General features: G+C 39.0%; 1 protein-coding gene across 10 annotated transcripts in view; it reads right to left on the bottom strand.

Annotated features, from left to right (window-relative positions):
* Window positions 1-23395, bottom strand: part of ZNF521 (zinc finger protein 521) — a 228993-nt gene that overhangs the window by 109060 nt on the left and 96538 nt on the right. For 9 of the 10 annotated variants that reach the window (XM_042029525.1, XM_042029534.1, XM_042029543.1 and 6 more), the window contains one exon: window positions 8167-8251. In XM_042029525.1, coding sequence (XP_041885459.1) covers window positions 8167-8251 — 85 coding nt within the window. Of the gene's footprint in view, window positions 1-8166; window positions 8252-18213; window positions 19116-23395 lie in introns of those variants that run through there. The other variant, XM_042029579.1, reaches the window with a different exon arrangement.

The following is a 23395-nucleotide window of genomic DNA, read 5'->3' as shown; positions in this document are numbered from 1 at the left end:
GGCTTCTTTTGTTGCACTTCCCGCGGTTACATCGCGGGGAGAAGCCTCGGGACAAGCTCCCCTAAAGAATCGGAGGCTTCCCTGCTCAGAACAGGGGCAGTTTGGAAAGGCGATGGCGAGGCTGCCCTCGGTGCTGACAGCCACACACAGCCAAATGTGCGATGGCTCCTGAGAAAGCCTGCAATGCAAATGGTCAGCAAAGAACAAAAGGAACGCTGACACCCTGCCATTAATTCAGCCTGTGGTGCCTAAGTATTGACACGCACAGTGTATCACTGCCACGGCTCGGAGGAGAATCTTACAGCAGGTGGAGAGTAGGGAACAACTTTCCTACTGCCTGGCACTGCCTTTCCATAGCGTCCAGTTCATCGAGTGCTATTCATGCCACAGGCACTTTTGCAGGAAATCTAAAGCTTCCATGTACTTTGCTTCATTTCCTTACAGGGTGAACTCCAGACTGAATTGTAGACATTTTTTAGATGCTCCTTTTAGTATTATTATTATTACTATTAGTATTACTACTAATATTATTTAATAATATGACAACTGCATTCTATTTTCTTAAAATTTTTGTGTCCAAAGTTCTTCCCTGCTTCCCTCCTTCCCCCCCCAAAAAACAAGATTCATGGATGTTTGCAGACTGTGTCCTGGCTGAACCATTTGTAATTTTAAAAGCCTGGAGAGCATTTCCTGAAAGCTGTTTCAAAAAGCAAGGAGCTATTTCTGCTTCAAATGCCTGAAAGGAAGTGCCAGCTCCAAGCAGAGCAGCTTGGTGGGGAAAGCCAGCACCTGGGGACAGGGAGTGGCAGGGATGGGACACCCATAGCCCAAATAGGTGATGCACAGAACCTGCAGCCCAGTGAATCGTGCTGCTGGGGCGTATGTACAGCTGCCTTTGCCACTTCCGAATACATCCTGAATTTTTTGTTAAATTGCGCAGATAATTAAAGCCTCTTCATATTTACAGTCTGCTTCATTGGTACCATGAATTCTGTTTTCAGTTACTGTCTGCAAATTCCCTCCCCGCGCAATTTCATACTAAGCAATAACACTTCATTTTACATAAGTTTTATCTGATGTCCCCATACAGAGCTGCCAGCTGTACAGCAAATGTGCAGCTCTCAAACTGAGGCCTACTAGGCCACAGGCTCCATCCTGAGATCTGTAAGGCACCTTGCTGTCATTGGCAAGCGTTCCCTGCTATCGCCGCTACCATCGCTCCACACCACACACAACTTAAAATCATCTGATTATTAGAATTTGTGGTCCACACTCCATTTTATCCTTTATTTAATCTATCCCCAGATCACACATTTGTTTAAATGTTTTGGCTGGTTTACAAATCATGCAGCCATCTGCACAGTAGGTGTGACACCATTTTTTAGACAAAAGTTACATTACAAAACAACAAAGATAAAGTCATTTGAAATGCTTTGATGTTTGTTACTCTGCCTGGTTTGCTTGGACCAACTCTAAGAAATAAATAGAATTATCTGTGTAAATCGATGAACATCTATGAAAAACAACACCCAGCAGAACGCAGAGCTTGCTCCATTACCTACGTTAATATCATGACAGCTGAGGAGAGATGACCTGGCCCACTTCTCATCTCTCCTGTACAGATGGCTATTAAAGAGAAAGTATCCCTTTTGTATGGTCCATGCAGAAACCCTTTATGGGCTTTTCAAATAAGCCAGCATTGCCCACAGGAGAGTAGCTTCCTGTTAGTATTAAACAGCCCAGATTTTGCCTATTTTGTAACCCAGCTCCTCATGAAATAAACCTACGTTTTCTCAGATTTAACTCCAAATGCTGATTTTCCTGGGTAGTTCAATTACATGTCCTCATTTTCCAGGCAAGGTGACCAAGTTTCCTCTAACTTTTATACAACTTCTTGTCATCTCTGACTGTAAACAGGAGATTCCCAGGCATTCAAATGATTTCCTGATGCTAAGAGAATATGTTCACTCTCTTCACTATAAATTGACAATTTCCATTTTTTGCTACTCAAAAACTAGTGAAAAAAGATCGACAAAAGGAAGTCTCCACCTCCTTCCTCCTCTAGTGTGTAGATCCGTATCTTTGGATTCTTTTTCTCCAAATCTCAGCTAAAAGGGACATTACTGTAGAGTGATTAAACTGATGTTCTGAAGATGTATTACTTGAGGTCAACATGGTGCAACAAGTATTAGTTGCTCAGCTCAGCTTTCTGCATAAGTGAAAGGAAAATCATGGGGTTTTAATGACCTTAGGCATTAGACAAATAACAGAATGTGTGAATGCCACATGCTATTACAACCAGACAAGAATTTTCTTGGGCTGATTTCCAGAAAGCTGATTGAGGTATTTCCTTTGTCTTGACATCAGTGATGTTGTCCACACATACCATAATGTACACTGCACAAATGTGAGGCAAATAAGATGATTTATTTTTATAGTTTTATTATGCATGCAGTTAATACATGCATAATGCAAACATGCACATCCACACAACATATATACATATTATATCACTGTCACTGAAAAAATCAAAAATCATGAGTTGCACTAAAAGTGTGTCATGTGTGCACTAAAATCTTCTAATGGTTACACACTACTTGTTATTTTAAAACACAGTTGTAAAATTTCTTTGCAGAGAAGTTAAACTGTTAGATCTCGTGTTCTATATACCCTTCTTTTTAAACACCAATTGTTTCAACATAGATTTGCTTACTTGGGATTTGATGAAGTATTTATTTACTGGTGTAAACTAGAATTCCTCTTGTCAAATGAAGGATTGCTTCATCCTGTTTTCCCATTTGCTTTCTAACTTTAGTGCTCAGTACCTTTTTTTCCATTCCCTTCACTTCCTCCTCCTGCTCACACCTGCTACCCTGCTCAATGCAACATAACATCCTTCACTCAAAAACAAGTTCCCCACAACAGACTTCACAAAAAGGGTTTTATACATGATAGCGAAAAGGTTAAATAAAGAGAAGTCTGTTTACTTCTTAGAAATGACATATTTAGAAACTGTCAAAAGCAGGGTTTCAAAAAGGTACCAAATCCTTCTCCTTTGCTCCCCAACTCTTCAGAGCGGTAGTGGTTATTGCTATGACACTGGGGTTTGCTTTCTTCATTGACAGAAGTAGCAGCAAACTACAAAGATTGTGGCTGTTTCCCCCTTTTATCATTCTCTTTGTCAGCCTGATCAGTCCTCAATGGTAAATGTGCTGCTCTGTTGTGCACAGCCAGCGGCTCGCAATTTGCTCACTATGTTTCATGAGACAGTTGTTTGTGGCTGTTTGGAACACATTTACCTCTTTGGGGATTTATGCGCTAGTTGCAATGCCAACCTCCATAGTGATAGAAATTTCTTTCTAACTAAAATAGATAATTAGAAGCTGGTAATTATTGGTCAAGAATTATCAGAGTGAAAAAAATTAAGCTCTTCATAAATAGTTCTTGGCAATGTCATCTCTTTACATTATCTCATGCCTAACAGCACTTTATTCAGAGCACTTGTAAATTTACACTACTGCTGTTGAGCCCCATAATTTTATATGGAGTAATTCCTTTCCTGAGCTCCCCCCATTCTGAGCCGCGCCGTATGTGCATGTGTGCAAAATCCTAGGCAACTGCTACAGCAACTGTTCAGTCTATTTACACCGAACTGCATCAGATACTACAGATGTAAAGGAATCAGTTGAAAATGAAACAATGTTTAGCATGTCTGCTTAAAATAACAGTGAAAATAATAGGAGGAGCAGCAAAGTGCATCAAACAGAACACAAACAATGGCAGACTCTTTTCCTACTCTCTCAGGTCAAATGCCAACAGTAAACTATGTGATGAAAACAAAGGAATGCAAGAAACAGACACCGCGTACACAGAAATAGAATTTTCTCAAAGAAAGCTGCTAAAAGTGCTATGTATTCCACCCAGATAAAAAGGCAGAAGAAAGAAGACAACTGAAGAAACACCATTTATGCCAACACTTTCTAAACCCATATGAAACCTGGATTTATGTTTCCTCCTTTTCCACCCAAAAGCTGGAAATTGTTTCCCCCATAAATTTCAATACATGCACCAACAGACAGGTCTTCATTTGGCGATCATCGCTACAGTTATCCAAACGAAAGTACATGCCTACATCTAGGTCCAAAATAATGCCAAAACACAGGGCCTATTTAAAAAACCCCACACTTTGTCTTGTTTTCTCTCTGCTAGCATCCCCTAGCCTAGCCTGACTCAGTGTGTAGTTAAAGCAAACACGAGCATTGCTTGATGAAGCACAGTGTCTGGAAACCTGTGGACAGATCTGGCAGTCAGAACTCTCAACCTTTAGCTCACTTAATGCAAGCAAGGGATTCCACTTCTATGCTTCTTTGTCCTCATCCATCCAATGGAAAAAGCTTACTGCACCATCCAGTCATGAAGATGTTGGGAAAACTTGATTAAAGGCTGCAGAACAGTTCTAAAATGGAAAGTTCTAGAAGTAGTAAATGTGTAGCTGCTAAAGGAAAGCTGCCCCTACGACATCTTTTTATTACATAACTTGTATAAGGTAAATTGCACTGTTGTCAAAGATACTTAAGGTTACACTTCACTGGGTCATCGGCAGATTTTATTTTCCATTAGGTGGCATAATCCCTCTTGTTGAATTGTTTGAAATGTATAACAAAATCTGTAAAAAGGCTGCATACTCTCCTAACAAAGAAGAGTAAGAGGCTTTTCAAATAGCCTCTAATCCCTCTTCCCCTGCTAAATGTCTAGTTGAGATTATATTTGATTAGACAAAAACACACACATACATACAACCTAAAAATACCTACCCTCAGTGGAGCTATTTTAGCCAACAAAGTAATTCCAGTTGCCTTATTTAAAAGTCTGAGTTTCACACTGGGGTTTTATAAGTATAGCTTTGCCTCAGTGACCTTCCATAATGCAACCTCTCTCTGTGGATGTTAGCAACATGAACTCAGTTTACATCCTGGGATCATGTTCAAGGGGAACAATAATTAGATGGGACACCATCAACTTTTCTAGGCTTTCAAACTGCATCACGATGGTGAGCAGCAACTGTTTCCCTCAGCTGGCTGAGCATCATCTCTGTCAGTGGTTCCCATTCATTTCTGAGTGGAGTTTGGCAGGTGACTTTCCACTTTCACATTTGTCCCATGTCCCAGCTGCCTCCCCTTTTCTCTTTTCCCTGAATTATGATTGTGGAATCCTTCAGGTAAGAAGATACTACATCCACAAATAACCCCAACACAGATAATGGGAACATTTTACCATGAGAGAAAATAACAGTTCCTGACACTGTGCAATGATGTCTGTAAAGGCATTTATTGCCCCTACATCTGATCTAGGGATTATCACACTGTTTGACTTTTAACTCCTGCCTTGCCAGATTACCTTCCCCCTCTCTTGCATGTAAACTCCTTTCTTCCTCTGTGTCTTCCTGAAGGCTCCTTACTTTCCTTTTCCCAGAGAATCAAAGACACTGCATACTGTTCTGACAATCACCTACTAGGAAATCAGGGCGAGAAGACACATTTTACCAGATACACGTAAAAAACGGAGGGACCAATGTCTTTAGGAAACCCCATTTTTTTCGTTTGTTTAATGCGCTGTGTCAACAAGTCAATATTCAGTGCTTCATCTAATGTATATCTAATATATTTAATATATTGATATGCACGTGGGTAACTACAGGTATATATTATATATATTCACACTAATGTGTTTGTGTGCATGTTTTCTGTATTATGTATAAATATTAAAAGATTACCTACAGATGTACATAAACTAAGGCTGGTTTAAAACAGCTTGATGTGGCCCCTTGAACCTTTCTCTCTAGACAGAATGCGGTCTTGGAAAAAGGCCTGTGAAGAATGATATAAATTAAAGGGGAGGGGGAAGAGTGAAATTAGAAAGATTGCTAAGGAAAAATCCAATTAGTGGTGAGAAGACTAACAGAATTGGAGATCAGAAATTATTTTTCCTTGTGCTTCAATTCTGAGGTCACATTCAAAACTCTCCAGAACACTGATATTCCTTTCACTCCACCCCAACACAAAATCCCCTCACATTTGCTTAATCGAGGCTCCATCATTAGGAGCTGCATTGTTAAGTCTGGCAGTGCAGATAAGAATCTTCCACTGAACACAGATTACCACATGCATGACCAGCAAATCTCCCTGCATGTTTTGCAAGCTCCTTTATTTCACTGGGAAGATTTTATATTAAGCACGTTTAAATCTGTGTCACTATGGTTATGTCATGAAGTAATATCATGCATGATTAGACAGAACACAGACAAAACAATTGAATATTTTTTTAAAAGATTCTCTTTCTCATTTAACCTCATCCAGCTTTTAGAAATTAAACATAGGCAGTTAATAGTTCCGTTTAAGAAAATACATCTTTGCAGATCTGCAGGCTGAAGCCAGCTAAATGGATTTGTCCTGCTTTACTGACTCTCTCCTCATTTTGCTCCTCCCATTCTCACTCTTTAATAAAACTCATCCAGAAAATAGAGGGAAAAAATAAATCTGAGTATTTAATGAAATAAGTGAGCTCCCATTCTGAAAATGTGAGGCAGCTGGGAAGTGAGTAGCAAGCAAGCACATCATCAATTCCAGCATCATCCCTTATAAGCAGTGTCCATATTCCCTGTCACGTTTCAGCATCACTATATGCTACAATTAAGAACATTTCAAACACTGGATTCAAATAAAACAGCAGAAATAGTGAGTTCTGTTGTTAGTAGTACCCTACTTTTAAATTCCATTACTGACACAGATTGAATACTCTGAAGCAGTTCAAATTATCTCTTACCCAAAACCACAAGATATCAAAACTAAGGCTTAACCTAATAGGTAAATTCCTTGTCTCCTTTACAAAGCCAGTTTGTCATTTCCATTCATTCATTTTTATGAAAAATATATAAAGTGTTTATGCTCTAAATGTATAAGAACTTAAATAAAGTACCCACAGAAATGGGCCATTAAATTTTGGCAGGTAACTTTCTTTAACAGTGCAGCCAAATTGCTAAGTGTTCATGGAAGAAATCTGCATGTTACCTCGGAAGGAAAAATTAATTCCACCAAACTGGAAAGTGGAAAAATAAAGCAAATTCTCTTCTGTTGGACATGTAATTACTAGCTTCTATACCATATTGTTTGGTTTGTGCTTTGCAAGATTTTCTGCTATTTTAGCAGGAAAATCAGCGTAAGGGAAGCAGGAGTAAAAAATCAGTGGTATCTATTTCTGTTTTGAAAAGCGAAATTTGGAAAAGAGAGTAAAAAAAAACCAGGAGACAATCCTGGCAATGTTATCTTATTAGTGAGCAAATGATGTGCTTGATAAATTTAATTGGCTGATAGAACTCTTAGTGCTATTACTGAGTGGTTACCAAATTGAAAACATTATGGGTAAACCTAGGGGAATCAGCAAATAATAGGAAAATATGAATATCAAAGAAAAAACAGCTTTTGTTTTATTCCAATTTACAACTGTAACAGTCTTGTAAACATGAGGATTCAGGAATTCTAAAAGATGTTTTTTTAAATGCTTGTACCTTAAAGAGTGGATTCCATTACTGTATACTACAATTCTTACTTTTTCAAATAATTTATAGTATTTAATTGTATACAGATACACTCAGGATTTTTTTCCAAACTGCTCAAACATAACAAACAATACTATTTTATGGCCATTTGAATTATTTATGTTTTCTAATGACAAAAACTCACCAGTTTTGATTTTGGTACTGAGGTGCTTGAGAAGTACACAGTAGTGTCATTACCATAATAACTTCTGAAATTACAACCTGTCTAAAACTCTACGGAAAGCTAACATCCAGTTCATTAACCATTCCTGTTAGTTTGTTTTCAATAATGCAAAAATGATTAGAAGTTTAATTTGCTAATCACCTGTGTTTTGACTGGCAGTGGATATATAATTCTCTGCAGAAGTCTAAACTAGCCCTTGCAGAAAATAAAATACGTTAATGTTTTATCAAGTCTAATAATATGAATAAAAAAATAAATCATGCCTAGGTTAATTGTTGATGGATCCACAATTAATTTCTCCTTAAGTCTGTTTAATTTTAGAGACAATGGTGATAATGAGTAAGAAAAATGGCTATTTGTCTTCAAGAAGTTTTAGTGCTTCACTTACCAATCATGTGGTTTGCAACATGAACTTGGATATCCCACTCATTGTAGAAAACCATCTGACATTTGATGCACTGGTAGGTCTTCTTCTAAAGAAACAAGGGTAGATAAAATTTACTGAAACACACAGTTGTAATAATTTCATTATAACTCAAAATACCAGGTTCACAGTGGTCATTTAAAGCTGTCCAGCAGTGTTTTCATTAAGGCTTAATTATTATATTAAAAACATAACACTCTGCAGGTTCTGTAGTACCTTTCATTTGAGTTTTCTGAAACTTAGTAGAGATTGCTGTCAGCTTCCTAACTCCATGGACAGATCAATATTGCTAAAACATCAGTACTACACTCATGGAAGGCAAAATGTAATGAGGATATATGGGATGTAAGCCAAACAACACTGAAATCAACGTGCGCCCTTCATTTTACACCAATGGATTAGATCCACTACAGAACAAGGCAGAAGCCAGGACAAGAACACAGACATGAGAAATATGCTTCTCTCATTTTCAGTGGGGCTGCAGAATCTCCTCTGCACCACACATTTTAAATGGTCCATCAGGCTGCCATTTTTCAAGAAGGAAAACCTCCCAGCTAGTCTGGACAAACAGTTCTTGTATCAGGACAGTTGCTTCCATAATATCTATTGGCAAGCCTGTACTAAAACTGGGAAGCCTGACTGGAAACTAGCCAGAGAGCATGCCTTCTGGCCACGTTAGATTGGGCTTGACTTACTTAAAAATCATGGTGTATACAGCTCAAATTTCATTATAAACTAGGAAATTAATTACTCTGATCTATTCAGTGCACAGAACAAGTTTTTCATTTTTGTCTTGATGTCTTTCAAAAAAGATCTGCTCTTTCACTTTTCTACAAGGGATATAATTTGTCCAAGATATCTCAATATCCTAAAAATGTAACTGCTTTTTCTCTCATTATTTTTCTTGATCAGAATTGGCCAGAGAGTTGATACTGGAAAGCATTGTTTTAAAAGTGAAAACTAAGAGTGTATTCAAAGTAAGGTTTAGTTTTTCCTTCATAAGACTTAAATCTGCAGTTATCCAGGCATCTAATGAGACAAGTCAGATTCATAAAATTATTCAACTGCATAATTGTAGTATCAAGGACTCAAGTCCTAAGGTAACAGTCCTGAAGAGCTCAATTCTTGTTTTGAAGATGCAACGAAGTCAAGGTAAGCCTGAACTGCCACATCAAGGCAGTAACTCAAGAGACACAGATCTTTCTGTACAGCCACAGGCACCTTGCCTACATCAGCAAAAAGAAGAAAAAAACACAGAAAAACACATATTTTTTAAAGAATGTGAAGTCACAAGAAGCTGGCACAGATGTATTAAATTGTAGATTTCCTGTATATTAGTTGTGGAAGAAGTAGGGTTCACTGGATAACATGCATCAGAAATACAGCCTCTCTTGTATATATTTAACTTGTGAAGAGTTTTATGCAGCAGGTATTATCAATTATATTTTTTAAAAGGTGGTGGCTTTTTTTACCTAACTCCAAACAGTAATAAAGACTTGCTGGATTTTTTATCAGCATCTAAATTTAGATGCCCTGTCCCAGACAGATAAAGTGCCCATTTATTAAGTATCTTCCTATTTCAGGCCTGTAGGCAGGAATATAAAGACTTTTCAAACATACGTTGTTTTGCCTTACCAAGTTAACAGAAAAATTAGTGACTAATCAAAGTCAACTCTGAAATTAAGTGTTTCTGTGGGCTCCTCTTTACACATCTCCCATTGCTTCGCATACACAGAGGCTATTTTAATTTTCTCGATGACAATAAAATGTGCTGCGTCTCTTCTCAGTGGAAACAATCATAAGCCTTTTTTGCTGTTTGTCGTTTAAATGAACCTTAGTTTTTCAAAATGTAACCAAGTTAAATCATTATGTAGACAACCAAAAATCAATGGGCACCCAGAAACCAGATCTGCTTTGACTTATTGTTATGGTTTGTAAAGCCAGCTGCTTTTAAAGATAAAATACTTTTTCTCTTTTTTTTTGTTCTTGTGACAATACTGGTAACATTGGTAGAAAATCAGATTCAGGAAATAAGGATTTCCTATTATATGTTGGTAAATTTAACCTTATTGCACTACATCTAGGTCTATCAAAGACCTCTAAATAATGACAGTCACGATCAACGATTTATTATGCTAAGCTCTTTACAAGATGCTTTTTGATGCTGACATATAGAACAACAGTATTGCATAAATAACAATCACTCTGCCTTTTTTTAAAACATTGTTTCCCTTTAGAACTAGTTAGAAAATATTTCTTACTCCCTGATGACTGGCACTATGTATTGTTTATTAGCATACCCCTAGCATTATTCCTGATATGTGACTTTGTTGAAAAACAAAGAAACATAAATGTAATGGCTGGTCTTTTCTCTTGTTAGCAGAGCAATGTAGAGTGCATGTCAAGAATCGTCAGCAAAATTATGACTGATGTACATAAAGACAACACATACAAAGGTTGGGGATTTTTTGAAGTCAAATGCTAAAAAGTAAAGTGATTTGACAACAACAAAAAACAATAATTTACTACCACTTACTAGCCTGTTCAAAATGATCTGACATATTTGCAGAATCACACACAGAGTTTTCCTTTTTATCATGAAGGGAAGATTGTTTTTGTGACTGCTGCTTGATCAAGCACTAGTTCTTTTTTGTTTTCAAACATATTCTAAAATGTTGACATCAACTTTTATTAGCTCAACACACACTCATCTCAAAGTGTCTAAACTTGTGCAGGGTTATTATTTTAAAAGCGTACTCAGTAAATTCCACTTACTCCTAGATTTTCAAAGTGATCAAACCCAGTCACTTTCACACGATGTTAAACAAAACCCACATACTTATTTCCATATGTTTCACATTCTAAGCAAGTCCTTGTTCACTGCAAGTTACATATTAGTCTCACAAGCTTTGTCAGAACCATGGGACTCATAACTGCTCACAGGAGTTCCTGGGTCCTGCTGTGCTTCATGGCTAGTCCCAATTCCCTGCTAGGGTGAGATCTGGGGGAAGACCCAGCCCCTCCTCACACTGTTCCCAAAAAGGGGAAACTTGGAGGAATAAGACAGAAATGAACCCTGAGGTTTTGCAGCTCCATGCCCCTTGTCTGGATAGGAAGGAAAGAAGCCTTGCAGCACTGGTGTGATATGCCACAGAAGGAAAACTGGATTGTGACTCAAGGAGGCATCTGAATTTCTCTCGAGTGTCTCCAGCCTTTGCAATGCAAGATAGCTCTAAACAGAAAGGAGCTCAGGGCAAGGCCATCCTTGCCTTGTCCAGCTGCAGCTGTTTGCAGCAGGGAACTCTTGCTGAGCTCCCTTGCCCCTCTGCCCAAACCACCAGCATGTGGAGGACTCAGCAGGACTGAGCAGGCACCCCAGGCCCTGCCGCCCCAACTCACAGCCCTGAGCATATCTGCTCCACACAACAGTGAAGAGTGAACAGCTAAGGGCACTTACACCCTAACCTGCCACAACTGCTTTTCCCAAAGGACACCTGCCAGTCTCCTGCGGAGACAATATTGTCATTCTTCCCTACAAACACAGAAAAAAGCTGACACATATTTCCTGTAAGAGAGTAATTTCAAATCAGCAAGGGTGGGCCACAGAAAGCTCTTGCCAGTGCATTTCTGTATGGACTCAGACAGGACCAGTTTAGCAAATGGAGAAGGCGCAATGCATTCTAAACTGTGCTGTCTTGCAAAAACTCCCAAAGATTTGTTCCAGAGGAGAAAGGCACATGGGATCAAGAAAGTGGTTTAACTTTTTCCTTTTATTTTTTTATTGTTACTATTATTATTAACATCAACTCATCTTTTAATAAAAACTCTCCAATAAACAAGCCCATAATCCTTCACTGAACCCCCTCCTGTCAAGAACCTAAGTGCCAATTTGTCTTCTACATGCTGAGTGTAAATCTGAGGCCCAAGTCATTCCTGGGGCCATTCAAAATCATTGTAGAAGAGTAACTGCTTGGATGAATGTCTCACAAGAGCATTGGGTGCCTGTTGCATTCTTGTTTTCATAACCAACTGAAAGCCTTCTAGCATTCAAAGCTTCTCTGTGACTTCATTTAAAGAGCTTTGGATTGGGCATATGCATGTGTCTCCCTAACCTTTTGAATAATTAATGTCACCTAGACCTTTAATTATTGTCCCAATCCTCACTTACCACTTTGCAGTTTTCTGAATTTCTTTTCTATAAAGGTGCCCAGAGTGTCAATGTCATGTGAAACGAGACTTCGCTGCTTTTATAAATAGTCCAGGAAAATGAACTTTCAATTGGTACTTCAATTCTGTGCACAGAGTTTTATTTGCTCTGTTGTTATAAAGAAAGCAAAACAACTAATAGCCACACTACTAGAGGATTTACAGCTCCATTCAGAAATGCTTCAAAAGTATGCAGAAAATTCTTCTGTGTAGACTTTTGGGCCCTGTTATTGTCTGAGGTACTGATACATTCTTTTTTTTCTATTCCCTAGCCTCATTATATTACTTGAAAATGAACTGCATATGCTACTTATTGACTCATGCTCCACCTCCTTGTCAAAATCATTCAGTATTTTATCACCTGCCTATTTTGTTCTGACATTTCCCCAGTTTTGTACTATCAGGGAATTTCATCACCTTACTACTTATTCTTTCTTCCAGACTACTGATGTGCTGCATAAGTTCAACAAAACTGGTGCAAATAATGATTCTTAAGGCTTTCCATTATTTACACCCCTCCAAACCAACCTGCTTCAATTCATGAGACTCCTATGCTTTCCATACCCAAGATCATGCTTCTTTTCTTTTTTAATCAAAGAAAGTATCTCTCCCTATGCCGTACTTATTCACCCAACAGATTAGTCTTTTGTGCTATACCGCTTCAAAAGCTTTGCTAAAATCCTGGTAAATCATGTTTATAGGCTTCTCTGTCAGCACTTGTGGCTACTCTCTCAAAATACTCTTTATTGAAAATTTTAAGCATGATCCTCCCTCTGTGAATCTTTGCCCTCTATCCTTCATTAAATCCAAACTTTCTCCTATCATGTCTTTGATCAGCCTTCCTCTTCTGTTCCTCACTGTTTAAATCAAGCTCACAAACCAGTAACTTCATGCGTAATCCTTATATTCCCTATTAAATGTTTGTTGTGGCCTTTTCCCAGGCTGTTGATACTTCTTCTTAAAGATCGCAAATTTATCTGCTTAATGTTTCCTTTTATCTCCAGCTCCTTTCACTGAGAATTTTGGAATGGATATTTTTGTAAGTCTTTTATTGTATATTATGCTCCATTATATTACCTCTAATCTGTACTTCATTCTTCTCCATGGGGAGGATATGCCACTTGCTCCACGACGAAGCATTTGTTTAACAGTACTGGTTTCCTTGATTACATATACCATTTGTGGATCTCTTGCACCCATGCCCCTTTTAAGTGAATACTTATTCCCTACATGAAGTAACCAAAATATCACTCATAACTTCTAATGAGTGGTATCTACAGTCTTAGGCTTGCAGGCATCCCTCATTTGTTCTATTCTCCTTTCACACTTCTGTGCCCTATCAAAAATGGTTTTGATGTGTACGTGTTACCCCACCAATAACCTCCTGTTTACACCTAATTACATTATTTTCTCTTGTCACACTATTGAAGGGAGACTTTCAAGGCTTTTTCTCCTCAGTTTTAGCACAGACTAAGTGTATGGATCAATAATACAGCTGAGACAACCTGCTGTTGCCAAAAGAGTGATGCCACACCTCTCACATCCTCTAACTCCCTTCTCCCATACCAGTCATTCACTCAGTTTCCGTCACATAAACAGTGGAGTTAGGTCAACCTTTTAAACCAACAGAAGAGTAACCTGACAAGAGAAAGCGAACAGCGGCTGACAAATCATATGAAAAAAACCAAGCTGAAACATTTAAAAGTTGCACACTAACTACAGCAATTTGCCAGTGCTAACTCTTAATGCTGCCAGCTGATTTTTGGACATCATTATTTTATTAAGCATTAGCAGTGTGCTTGGCCCTTCATGATACACAAGAGCAACCATGGTGCTAGCTTTGTCCATGTAGCCATTTTTCATCCGAGTTCGCACTAATTTTGACAGTACCTTAATTGAGGATTTAGTTTCTATCTTCCTGGATGCTTATTTTGTCAACGTTAAGCTCTTAAAAAACTAAGCATATGTTAGCCAGTTTCAGTGCATTGTTAGCTATTTATCTTGCTTATGGGGCACTGTCATCTTGCTTTTTTGTTTTAATTGACTAATTGCCAACTCTTGTAATTGCTCACACAAACCCCTTTAATTAGTATTTCCTGTTTACTTTTAGAAACACGTTCATTGCGATTTTAGGAGGATTTTTCTGTTCTGTTTTTGTTTAGCCTGGCCTTAAATTATAACAGGGTCTGAGTGTACATGCCTAGAGAAAGAATACAATCAACCCCATAAGGTAAGCAAAATGAAAAATGGAAAGAAACATAATTTCTTCTCATTTCTTTGATTACGGTTACTTACTGCAAACACAAAATATATTGAGTCAGAAATACAAATGTTCATGTTAGCAGTTCTTCCTTCTCTATTCTGCTTGAATTCATGGTCTGCTATTCTGTGTTTTACCTTTATTCTGGATTCTGCATTTAATCACGTCTGTCTTCAATGTCTCAGTTATAAACCTTTCCCTACCCTGGTTGATGAAGAGCATTAGCTTGCAATGTCTCACATCCCCACACCGAAAAAAACACATCTTACCACATTTAAAAACTGCATCTCTTCCCTTTGAGATCTCTAATCCTTTTACTCTCTCTAGGTCTTTCAAACTCAGTACTGAAGTGAAATACCTGTCAGAAAAGTAACTCTAAAATCTGGCAGCACATGGTTGTATATTTATTTTCTCTCTCAATTACTTCATATCAGGCTTACATAGTTTAGGAATACAAATGGCTTAAAGTACCGTGAATTTGATTTGGGATCTAAAAAGCAAATATGCTCCTTTCTGTCTTTCTGTCTGAGGGCCTGATCCTCGGAGAGGCTGAGTCTGACTAGTGCACGTGTATGTGTTGAACAGTGCTCAGGAATTTGGGGCTTTGTTAGCAACTGACCTTTCTGTGAGCATCCCCCCCCCTTTCTGTCTCCTTGCATTGCACTTAAAACCAAAGTTAACCCATCCAGAGGCATCCCAACACTCAGTATCTGTGTCAGAGCTGCTGTGTGGCTACAGACATTAAGGAGGAACTATGACCAATGCCACACCGATAATTCTGCAGATGACGTGGCATCAAAGCACAGGCAGTAGAGCTTGACTTGGCAGGTCTGAGACTCAAAAAGCCGATATTCTGAGTAAGCTGATATTTTTTCCTTTTTAACTTTTTTTTTTTTTTTTTTTGCTTTGTTTTAAAAAAAAGGCATACTGAGACAGACTGTCATTCAATAAAGCCACTACTTTCTTCACCAACAATCAGCAACAGATGTAGCCCAATAAAATTAATAGTTTGCAAGTATGCACAAGAGAATACTCTTGTCTCTTTTCTCCATCACAGATTTTGTAAAAGCTCTCTGGATTTTAACAGAAAGGCAAAATCAGGAGCTTTTTATATACATTTTTTTTTTAAATTTAAACACTACAACTGTTTTTCTCCCACTCTATTGAGAATTAATGCTGATTAATTTCACTTTCCAAAGTGTAACTCAGGACACTCCCCCTGCCCTTAATTGTCCACTTTCAACTCAAACTTAATCCTGCACTATTACTTACCAAGATAATTTAATCCTACAGAATAGAACTTGTGCTCAAAAATATGCAACATTAATATTAATGTACAAACAGAAATATATTACTCATACATAATATATAAGAAATTAATTTTCATTGAAGTATCAGGAGAAGGAGTAAACCCCTTAGATCCTTCTCATGCAATTAGCTCTGCACTTGGGGAAGTCAATGGGACTTCACAAACGAAGGCTTCACACGATAACACAGGCAAGATTGGGGTTTTACAAAGGCACTACAAAATATGCCATGAACAGAGTCCTACAATCATACTGCTGTGATTTTAGTACTACCCTCTATGGATACACTTAGGCCACATCAACATTAACAAATATACTTGTAGCATCTGAGCTGGCACACAGCTGCTGACATTGCAATGATGCTTGACTGTGTGCCCAGTTGAAAAACCTCTGCTGAGGCAGTGCAGCTGCCCAAGGAAGTGGTGTACCAGCAAAACAAGCACTCTGCTGAGCCACTCTTCAACACTATCCACAATGATTTGTGTCTAACTGGGTTTTTTCCTGTGAAGACATATTTGCTCTCCTCAAAGGGAATTAAGGAAACGTCACAGAATTGCCTCTGTCCTATTTCATAATCTTTTACTTTCACATTAATTCTTAAAATACCAGCAGTTCTTCTTAGGTACATCCTGTAATAAGTTATCATCTTTTTACATGGAGTCTACCATTTCCCTATCTGAAAAAAAAAGATTGCAGAATTTGTTTCAGAAGCAGAATGCCATACTTCTAGGTTTGAAGGACTTCAACCACTCAACCATCATCATACAAACCAGCTGAGAAGCAGGGAGCATAAGAGAAATGAGGAACTATGGCTGATAGTTCAGGAAAATCACCAGGTGATCCAGACATTCCCTGCCTAGGCCTGTGAGAGAAGCACCAAGCAGCAGAACATGATCAGTTGCAAGTTGGCCACTGTCAGTGATGGTTGCAAGGATTTGTAAGCAGACAGCCATGTTCCTATAGGTTGGTCCTAAACCTATTCCAGCCATCAGAGCAGAAACCAAGAGGACTGTTGTAGCAGTGGCAAAGCCAACACAGAAGGAAATCTGAAAGTTTGAAGTCTCAGATCTTTCTTTGTTGGTGAACCCCCTGTTTCCTACTGGAAAATGTAGAGAGGAAGAGGTGGCTTTTCAGATATGAAAAGCCATTAGGTGTACCTTTTTAGATAGACTGCTGTAAAATATCTGAATAATAAGCAAAAACCAGAGGAAATGTATCCCAACACAGGACACCAAAACTGTGGACATATGATCAAAGGGGATAAATAGCTCCCTTCTCTTCTACCTCCCACCTTGTTTTTGAGTACACAAGGAGCAAGTAACTTTGAAATAGCTGCATTTCTAAGTGGTTGTATTTCTAAGACACTCTTCAAAGGCATTTCACAGGCATTAAAAATGATTCCTAGAAGTGCACATTATTATTGGTAGGACTGTACTGAGATGCTCAATATCAAGGAAGGCCCTGCCCTTTTATTCACTGACTTATGGAGCCATATACCAGCAACAAAGGTGTAGCCACCAAGGAAGAACAGGGTAACATCAACATACATCTGCTAGATGGGCCCAAAGGATGGGTAGAAACCACAGAAGAATAAAATGCATGAGGTTGATCTCTGAGGATCCTCTGGTCCAGTCCTCCTTTTCCAGAAGGGTCACCCAGAGCCAGACCATGTCCAGATGGCTTGTAAGTATCTCAAAGGATACACAACCTGTCTGGGTAACCTGTGCCAGGGCTCGGTTGCCCTCACAGTGTTTCCTGATGTTCAGAGGGAACCTCCTGTGTGTCCATTTGAGCCCTCTGCTTCTTGTCCTAGAATGTCACACGGTGCGGGTGGATGCTAGCAGGAGACACATCTCTGCTGGCATACCCAGCAAAATACCCTGTATAAAATAGTACAGGTCATATTTATCCAATAATTTGTTATACAATGCAGGAAACGATATAAATGAAAGATGGAGATGGCTTTGGCAGGAGAAAAAGGTACCTCATAGTTTTGAACCACCATAAGATCAACTACGTGCTATCACAGAGCTATGGCAGGTCAAAGAAGAGTATCCTTTAACAAGACACTACATGTCAGGTGGTTCGTTTATGTTCATTTTGTACAACTTCGTGAAACAAGCAGTACTAGGGCTACATACCCATCTTAAATTAACTGTTAGCCCATTTTATTTCCCTCATGACAGAGTAACAAATCTGGGTGTTACGTTTGTTGTATGAGACAAAGTAATACACACATCATATATAACAACTTTATTGAGTAGTGGTGAAAAACAGTTCTCATGTACAGTCACTTAAGAAGCTGGCCTGTGAGTATCACAAAGAACAGATCATAGTTTCCTCCTATAACTTCATTTCTTGTGTTTGCTTGACTTTTGCAAAAGAAACAGGTATAAACTTCAGCTACAGCCATCTTCCTGGTTCGGATCTCTTAAAGGCCTCTTTCCTATGTGGATTCTATCACCTGCGGGATCACCTCTCTTCCCAAACGTTGTAACAACTTCATAGGATTTGAGATTACTATTAGTCTATTAAATTTTTCTTGAAATTGGCCAAGAGTAGTCCAAAAATAAGAGGTGGAAGTGAGAGAATCCTCTAGAGGTATGCAAACCAGCAGACAAATAGAGGTATGCCATGATTTTCTGTGTCTTGTTCCTAAAGATGATCAGGCTAGAAAAATGTGTGAAATCTCTTAATTTCTACCCAATTCTGAGGTCAGAATACAAATACTCATCACTACTGTGATATTCCTCTGTAGCTGTGCAGAAATTGTGGCGTGCTACACCAGTCAGCTGGCCAGCAGGTACGAGTAGGGGAAAAGCCCCAAGAGGATAGTGCGCTGCACAGCTCAGCTGTAGGAGTATACATCCCATGGATGTTTTGTCTTATAAAGCTTTGCTGAATCTATATTTGCCCTCTCTAGAGATCCTTAAGGACTTCATCCACATTCCTGTGTCCCTCTCCAGTTCTTCTGCATTTCTTCAAGCACGCATTCCACCCCCCACCCCCGGTACGTTTTACGGAAACCTTGGTTTAGTGCTCTTGAAAATTTTGGAGGACATGTTATCCTTTCATCCTCTCATGCAAAGTTTTCCACAGGTGTGAAGAAGATGCCTCTCCAAATTCCCCAGCTGAAGCCTCTGACAAATAACAAGACAGACAAACAGCATTAGATTTTAATGATCAGTGGACAGGAAACTAAGAAAACTCACTACAATTATCCCCCTTGCTTCTGTTCAGCAGCTCCCAGCCAACATACGGCCTTCCTTTCACAGACTGAACTCATGGTGAGGTTGGAAGTTTGAAGCTTAACTTTGGTAGGATTTACAGCAACAGGATAACAATAATACTATCCTTGTAAAATTCAAAGAGGACTCTGATAGCTCACTACCAAAACTGTTAAGGCAAAGAGAAGAGAAATGCTTAAGCTGGATCTTATCAGCCACTTCACGGTAGTGGCACTACCAGAAATTAAAGCACAGTGTGAAGTAGAGGTGGCCTACTGGCAAAAACCCCAGGCTAGCCCATCCTAAGAATATATATGGTCACACTTTAAATAATACTTTCTTGAAAGGAATGTTAAAAAGATGCCAGAAGACAAAAATGGTATTTTTAGTGAGCTCATTTTGAAACTCCAGAAGCAGAAAATATGTTTGTCACAGATTAGTTCCACAAACTATTTCAAAGCCAAATCTTTGTGCCAGCAACAAACCTTCTTTACCTTTTTCTATCCCTGGATCCAAAATACGGCATGAAAATCACTTGTTCTGGGCCTGGATTCACTGACAGGAAACCCAAGGCACTACTTATGTTTACATTACAAGTTTATGTGCTTATTCATAAAAATCCTGTAGTCAGAATGATCAGCTTGGATTGCTGATGAGGAGGATTATTTTAATTTCTTTATGTATTTCAATTAAATGCATGAATATTGATTTCAGTGCATTTTTTCAGTTAAAAGCACTGTGATTTATATTGCTAAAATGCTATTGCTTGCCCTGCCAAAAGCATGCATCTGGGAACATTTCTGGGTTGCTTACAGTCTTTTCTCTCTTCTTTCTGCCTCTGACTGCCAGTGCATGCTGTTGAAATAAACCAGCTACTTCAAAAGGCAGTTCCCATTTTCTGTCTTTGTGGGTCTGGCAGTGTTTTGAGAAGTGGGGGGAAGAATAGTATGAGAATAAAGGTAGATTCAGGGCCCATGAATAAATAAAGAGAAAAAAAATATAATGATAGAAGAGTACACCTACCTGAGCTCCATTCTTTCTCCCAGGGTGATACTATTTCTGGATTCATCTGAGGTCGGAGAAGTTGAGTTTCAAGGAGCCAACAGCTCTCCACAGCATCTGAATTTTGTGACCCCATCTCTGCAAGCTCATTGTCAGCCTGCACTTTCACAGCTCCTTCTAGAACAGTGTTGTGATGTACCCGGTGTCCCTTGCTGTGACATGCCCACTCTGGCAAACAGCTCTGCACAACCACGACGGGACAGAAGAGCAGTCCCAGATTCACTTATTCTGCTCTCCAGCTGGTGTGACAGTTGCAAGCTCTCTCCTTTGTCCAGCATTTTTGATACTCTCTGCTATAGTGAGTATCTGCAAGTCTTTTGCCACACCTAAATAAGCATCTTCACTCCTGAAATAATTCGGCCGTGTACTCACACTGCTCCTCCTCTCCTCAGGACCAGAAAACCCAGAGCACTTTTGTACTATTAATGAAGTACTGTCTGTATTGCCACAGGTAATACAGTATTCACATGAGCTTCACATTCATGGAACAAAGTGATACAGAAGCAATTACGCTTCTACTCTGAAAGTTACCAACAGGATCTCAAACTGAGCACAATTGCACATGTGGATACACTGGCATAATTCAGGTTTTACCATTAAACTGTGGCTGGAGTCCATTCCCTCCTCCCCTGCCAGCTAAGAAATGGACAATATAACTTATTGCACAATTAGGCTGGTGTGATTCTGCAAGTACAGAACTCTTGAAGTTTAAGAAGTGAGGGCACACTTTCTGCTGAGTCAAGAGTTCTCTCATTAGGTGCATGACAGCATATTAAGGAAGAACAAGAGTCAAGGCCACACAGTTTTTCTTGAACAGAATTTCATCTTCCAAGTGCTTTACAAAAAGTGTATTTAAAGTAAGCATGACAACACACTTTTCAGGAAATATCTAACTTATATTCTGAATAAGGAAAATGAAGCAGAGATGTTCAAGCAGATTTGGCCAAGTCAGCAAAGGAAATGAGTAACAGAAAAAGGTCTAGTTCCCAATTCACCAGCATCCCCCCCTTGTTCTCTGCTTTTAGACAATAACTATCACCTTAGCCTAAAAGTGTGCTTGCAGTGTGATTCACAATCTTTACAAGAAATCCACAACCAGCTGAATCCAGCACCTCATTAAAGCCCAAAGATTAACTTGCAGATTTACACATTTTAGAGCTCTTTCAAAAGCTAGATATCCACAATCTGCCTGTTTAAGTCTGTGTGGTAACTTAGGGGTACTAGACTCAGCAGTGTGATGGGCTTAACGAGTTCCGATCTGCTCCTTGAGTTGTTGTAACCAGTGATGAGCATTGCTCATCATTTCCCACCCCAACCAGAAGGTAACTTTCAGTGGAGATGATTCAAGTCAACATTTTTCACTCAGCAAGTGGGGTGAGCTCAGCAGGTGACAGCTCAGCTGATGACATTATACCATGGTAAGGTAATTGCACCCTATCACATTACTGGGTACAGAGTAAAAAGGGAAGGTTTCTAGTTCAACCTTGAGAATACTCGGCAAAGGAGCTAGAAGTGACACTTTCAGTGTTATCTTTTATCCTAAAAAGGTATTTTCAAATATTCTTATCATTGAAATCTATTACTGAGTAAAAAGGGGTATTCAGCAATATTAATGGTCTGACAACTCATCTCACATATGCAAGATACCTATTTTTCTTGCCTTAGGAATGAAATATTCTTTATATATAGGTTGAAATCTCAAACCGTGCAACTCTCAATAATGCAAATGAAACTTTCATTCCTTTATCTTATTAATACTTTTTGTTGAAAATTTCCCCAAAATTGCACGTTTAAGTTGCTGTCTTCGACATCCCATTCAGTTCAAGAAACATCCTTCCAGTGGAGTATCAAAGCCAGTGACTAATAACAAATTTTAAAAATCCAGTTTGTTTTTACGGTTTGTGTTATATGCTTATGTTTTCACTTCCCTCAGTCTGGACATCCAATCTATAGTTTTAAACATCTGCACATTACCACTTTCAGTTTTGATTCTCATTGCTACAATGCTTGCATCACTACAATTTGAAACCAGTAATATCTGCTAGAAAAATAAATTCTCTTTCAGGATTTTACAAATGAGCATTTATGGTTTCCAGAACTACTAATGCTCCGTCAGGAATCTGATAGCTTTGCCTTCCCATGAGAAAAGAATCTGAAAGTCTACATTACTATGTGGACACTAGAACCACAGAGACTGAAAATTCAGTTTACATCCACAGAATGAGGGTGAGTGGCAAATGGTGATTTGAAGGATGCAAATGCTATGCACAAATCTGTAAAAAGCTTTTTCATCTTAAATATACTTTTATATATAAATCAAAAGGATTAAGAAGAAGAATGTGATGCCAATTAGAAGTACAACTAAGAACTCTGATTATACCCGATCCGAGTACAGGTAACTAATGACACTCAAGGCAACTGATCTTACATCACCACAAAGGACTCCCAAATCTCTTTATGTCTAGTTTACAAGCAAGAGAAAGACAAGTTGGTGACATCTTAGCATGGTGACTGACTTAACACATGATTCTGATTGTGCTTGAGGCAGCAGGAATTGGCTTCCAACATGACTGGGAAGAGGGATTTCATGTAGTCACTTGGTGCAAGATGACAGAAACAGAAACCAGAATGACTCTGAACCTATCAAACACACACAGCTGGTAATCCTGTGGTTCTGACTGAGCAGCAGTGGGATCACCAGTGGCCTGAAACACAGATAATGAGAGCCACTCCTCTTCCTCTTCTTTAAAAAGAAGGTTTTCCTCAGACCTCAGGTTCTCAGTCTAACAGCCTTCCATAAATTCCACACCACATCCCATTCCTCAGGTATCTCTTACCACCATTCAATGTGCAAACTGGAGATGAAGAAGTTATGAAAGCACAGGGCTAATCCCTGGGAGGTGCATCCTGCCTGGTACTTCATCCTGAACTCTCAGCTCCTATTCTCTCTTCATGGCACTCCAGGTTCTGTGCTACCTCAGTGTCCTTCTCCCAGCCTATCTTCATCTATGTTCTCAGAAGCTCCATAAACACTTACCTCTTGGTCCACATATCCTTATTTATCCTCCCTCTTCCCTCTCTGCCTCCCTCCTGCCCTCCAGTTTGCACAACAGTGTTGGATGACATGCTGA

The sequence above is a fragment of the Corvus kubaryi genome, unplaced genomic scaffold, assembly GCF_017639235.1.
Source record: "Corvus kubaryi isolate FWS band 111438036 unplaced genomic scaffold, C.kubaryi_AGA036_p1.0 132, whole genome shotgun sequence".
NCBI lineage: Eukaryota > Metazoa > Chordata > Aves > Passeriformes > Corvidae > Corvus > Corvus kubaryi.
The sequence above is the reverse complement of the archived record's forward strand: the minus strand, read 5'-3'. Positions and strand labels throughout refer to the sequence as shown.